At 38.5% G+C, this 4637-nt stretch overlaps 1 protein-coding gene across 1 annotated transcript; it reads left to right on the top strand.

The window, feature by feature from the left end:
- The first annotated feature begins 2119 nt into the window (after nt 1-2119).
- Nucleotides 2120-4099, top strand: LOC130985426 (adenylate-forming reductase 03009-like). The gene has a single exon (XM_057908395.1). The coding sequence runs from the start codon at nt 2206-2208 to the stop codon at nt 3853-3855; it is 1650 nt and encodes a 549-aa protein (XP_057764378.1). The 5' UTR covers nt 2120-2205; the 3' UTR covers nt 3856-4099.
- The last annotated feature ends 538 nt before the right edge of the window (nt 4100-4637 follow it).

Below are 4637 nucleotides of genomic sequence, written 5' to 3'. Positions count from 1 at the left end.
AAAAATTATAAAAAAAAATGTGTAAAAAAAAATAATTAAATATTATTTTTATTTTAAACACAAAAAGTTAAATACATGAGTTTTATTAATTTTTTGCCATGTTATGGCTAGCCATAATATGGCCAAACAATTTTTTACCTTTTATATAATGGTTGGAGACTTTCTCTACATGCTACATTGATTTCACGAAATATTGTATTAAAACTAGCTTGTGTCGAACCAAATTGTCATGTATAGTTTTCATGAACCGAGGGAGTATAATTTTTATACTAAAAATAGGACATGATTCAAACGAAAGTTAAAAGATCGATCTTAATGCATTTAAAAAGAAGTGAAATTATGTATACTGACAAAGTATTTACAAACGAAAATTAATTAGCTGATCTCAATTAAACAGAAACATAAATAAGCTATCTAAACATGCAAGGTACTCAATTATCATGAGCGACATGCGGACATGCCTAAACACGATAGCTAATTAATTTGGCTTAATCCATAAACAAAATTAATTTAGTTTAATTAAAAGAGTTGAGTGGGTTCTCTATTAATTCTTTCTCGGTTAATTTATTGATTCGTCGATCTGTTTGAGTACATGGTACCAAGGTTAATTGACTTTTATATTTAGGTAGCTAGGTTAATTTTTATATCTAGTGTGCTTGTTGTTATTGTAAATTTATCATGTGAAAAGAAAATGATAAACAAAATTTCTTTCTTTAAATTCTTTATTTGTTTTCTCTTATTTTTTATAACATATAATTTCACCGCTTCTCAATCATCATTTTCTCTCCAATAAGAGATAATATTATCACTCTAAATTTGGAGTAATCATACTATCCATCATTGAAGATAAAAAAATAAATGAGAAAGGATAACTCTCTTTCCTAAAAAATGAGAGAAATAAAGGAGAAATTTTAAAAGAAGAAAATTTATTTATTCTTTCTTTAATTTTAACATGATAAATTTACATTAATAGAGCATGAACAATAAAATATAAGAGCACTCCCAGCAGAAATCCCAAAATTATGCTCCTATATTTCTCCCTAAAGCTTCCCTATTTAATTTTAGGATCTCGATTTTATAAATGCATACACCAGATCTCCTATTTTCTATATAAAAATAATAATTATGTGTGGGCCCTACTAATTATAAGCTTAAAATAAATTTAGGGTGGGTGTAAATTTAAGATTGAATTTAGGTGGGTGTAAAATTTTTTGTGGGCCCCATCCAATTTAGGGGATCTGCTGGATGCTTTTTTTTTTAATCCCATTTTCAATTGTTTTAGCCTAAATTTAGAGTTAGTGATGCATTTAGGTGATCTGATGAGAGTGCTCTGACACCCGAAAATTTAAACTATATGGTCTTTAATTTGACTGGGTTGCATGCACCTATTACAGCATGCATGCGATAACTCTCGACCGTTTTTTTGTCACAAAATAAAAATAAGATAACCTAAAACAGTTGATGTCCCCTGTTAATTTGAATAAATATTTAATGTATCATGTACTCCCTCCGTCCCATATACATAGGCTGATTAAGATTTTCATAAAGATTAAGAAAAATCATTGGAAATGAAAATATATAAGTAAACTTCCTAATATGCTCATATTTATTATTCAATGACATATTAAAGTTAGAGTAAATTAAAGTATTAAATAGGGATACAATCGTAAATGAATAAAAAATATTACATTTTATAGAAATAGACCTATATAAATGGGATATCCAAAAAAGGAAAACAAGCATATATATATATATGGGATGGAGGGAGTATATAATTACCTGGCGAGAAGACCATTTAACGTATGCTGATTTCATAGCGCCGAAATCAACTTTTTTCCGCAAGTATAAAAAAGTTTAATTAATATATATTTTGGCAGAAATGTTGCGTCTTTTATTTTTCAAGTTTTGAGAAAATATGTTGCGTCAGTTTTTATTAGTACCTGACCGGTTCAATAAAAATAATAATAATAATAATAATAATAATAATAATAATAATAATAATAATAATAATAATAATAATAATAATAATAATAATAAACATTTTATAACAAGTTGGCATCGATAAGCTGCGGTAACAAGTGGACATGGATGCGGTTGGGACCTATAAATAGATATAACACTTCACAAACACGAAGCACACAACCATTACTTTGAGATTCAAACTTCAACTCTCTTATCCCGCATTCATTCATTCCCACCAAAAAAATGGAAAACAACGAAAAACTGGAGAGGTTTTCGAGCTGCAGAGGCGTAGCTTTCGAAATCAAACCCCATTCCGACCTCTTCGCCATTCCTGCTCCGGTGATTAACCCTCCTCGCAACGGCAGCAGCCGCAGATCCTGGGTTCAATGGGGCAGCTTCACGCGAGTTGTTCCATCCTCCGACCTCTTGGAGAGGTCTATGAGCCGCACCAGCAGCCATTTCTGCGATCTCGACGACGATGATGCCGACGTCGAAACCCTTGCCGACATCGAAGAAGGCCATGAAGAGGGTAAACTGGACCAATCTCCTCCCCCGCTTCCTCTTCCGCCGCCTCCCTCCGCCGCCAAGAAGAAATCTGCGTCTTCGCGGCTTTCCGTGATCCTTCTCGATCAAGGCTTGTTCACCGTCTACAAGCGCCTTTTTGCAGTTTGCTTGGCGTTGAATATCACGGGCTTGGTTCTCGCCGCCACCGGTGATTTCCCCTACGCCAGAAACCGCGCCGCCTTATTCTCCATCGCCAACATTTTCGCGCTGGTTTTGTGCCGGAGCGAGGCGGTTTTGAGGGTTGTTTTCTGGGTGGCGGTGAATGTTTTGGGTTACTCATGGGTTCCTCTGCGCCTCAAAACTATGACTACTGCTTTGCTTCAGTCTTTGGGTGGAATACACAGTGGGTGTGGGATTTCCTCCGTTGCATGGCTGATTTACGCTTTAGTCCTCACCCTCAAAGACAGGGACAACACTTCGCCCGAAATCATCGGCGTCGCCGCCGCCATTCTCGGCCTTCTCTGCCTCTCTTCCTTGGCGGCCTTCCCTCTGGTCCGACACCTCCACCACAACGTCTTCGAGCGGACCCACCGCTTCGCCGGTTGGAGCGCTCTAGGCCTTCTATGGGCTTTCATTACTCTCACCATTTCATATGATCCCTTAACCAAAACCTACAGCAACGATTTAGGTTCGAGACTGGTAAAAAGGCAAGAATTCTGGTTCACTATCGGAATCACTGTTCTAATCATCATTCCCTGGTTAACCGTGAGGCGGGTCCCGGTCCGCGTCTCGTCTCCGTCGGGCCACGCCGCCATCATCAAGTTCGAAGGCGGCGTCAAAGCCGGAATCCTCGGCAGAATCAGCCCGTCACCCTTCTCCGAATGGCACGCTTTCGGAATCATTTCAGACAACAAGAAAGAACACATGATGCTCGCCGGAGCAGTCGGGGACTTCACGAGATCCCTGGTGGCGAGTCCGCCGCGGCACCTGTGGGTCCGGCAAGTGCACTTTGCGGGTCTCCCGTATTTGACCAACATGTACAGTCGGGTCCTTTTGGTGGCGACCGGATCCGGAATCTGCGTATTCCTCTCGTTTCTGCTGCAGCCGTGCAAGGCCGACGTTTGCTTGCTGTGGGTGACCAAAGGCGTGGAGCAGAACTTCGGGAAAGAGATTAAGGAGTGGGTGAGCGGACACCCCAAGGAGAAGGTGATTGTTCACGACACCGCCGTGCTGGGCCGTCCCAACGTGTCGCAGATGAGCGTCGACGCCGCCAAGAAGTTTGGGGCGGAGGTGGTGATTGTCACCAGTAATCCTGAGGGGAGCAGAGACGTGGTTGATGCATGCAAGGCTAATGGGATTGCTGCTTTTGGCCCTATTTGGGATTCTTGATTCATTCTACCATAATCTTGAGGACGTTCGTATGGTGTAGACACACATAAATTCTAATAAATATATACAGACTTTAATAGGAGCGAGTGTCCTATTAGAGTTTGTGTGTATGTGTCCATACCGTGTGGACCTTTGCACGAGAATTTTTGTGTTTTAATTAAGTATATATCTTCCTTAATTATTTGTATGAATGTATATCAGGATGACATAATTATGTTTCATGTGCATTATGTTTGTTTCCAAAGTACGGATGCGTCGGTTAGATCCTAATTTAATTGGGATTTGTACTAATAGTTGACTTTGTTAATCATGATTAAGGTACTACTCTCATTCCCTATTCATATCTCCACATGCACATATTAATCTTGGTAATTTTAAAATTAAGGATAGGTTCGCATTTATTGGATGTGTTATAGTTGGGTGGTAGAGCCGACATTTTGCATTTGAAGTGCAAAAAATAAAAACATTATAATATTAAAAAATGTAATACTAGTATACCTTGGAGTTACGTGAAAGAGCTCGAGACAAAAATGGAGGTGGGATGGGTGAGATGGCGGTCGGCGCGCCATGAGAAAGAACAAAATAGTTTATGTTCGACGACCATGCATGAAAAGAAATTTTATTTTACTAAAATTATTTCTTCTACATGATAATTAAAAAGTAGAAGTATTTATATGTATATACTTGCATCCACCACTTGATTTGCTTATAGAATTAATTCTACCTAGCTAGTGATTGCAGTAGAACTGACAAACCATCCGAACGTTACATGAGATTATAAA

This window comes from Salvia miltiorrhiza, chromosome 5 (genome assembly GCF_028751815.1).
Source record: "Salvia miltiorrhiza cultivar Shanhuang (shh) chromosome 5, IMPLAD_Smil_shh, whole genome shotgun sequence".
NCBI classification, from domain to species: Eukaryota; Viridiplantae; Streptophyta; class Magnoliopsida; order Lamiales; family Lamiaceae; genus Salvia; species Salvia miltiorrhiza.
This window is presented reverse-complemented; position numbering and strand designations above follow the sequence as displayed.

Excerpts from the sequence above, each read along its gene's own strand:
- LOC130985426 (XM_057908395.1), top strand. The coding sequence starts at position 2,206 with ATGGAAAACAACGAAAAACTGGAGAGGTTTTCGAGCTGCAGAGGCGTA.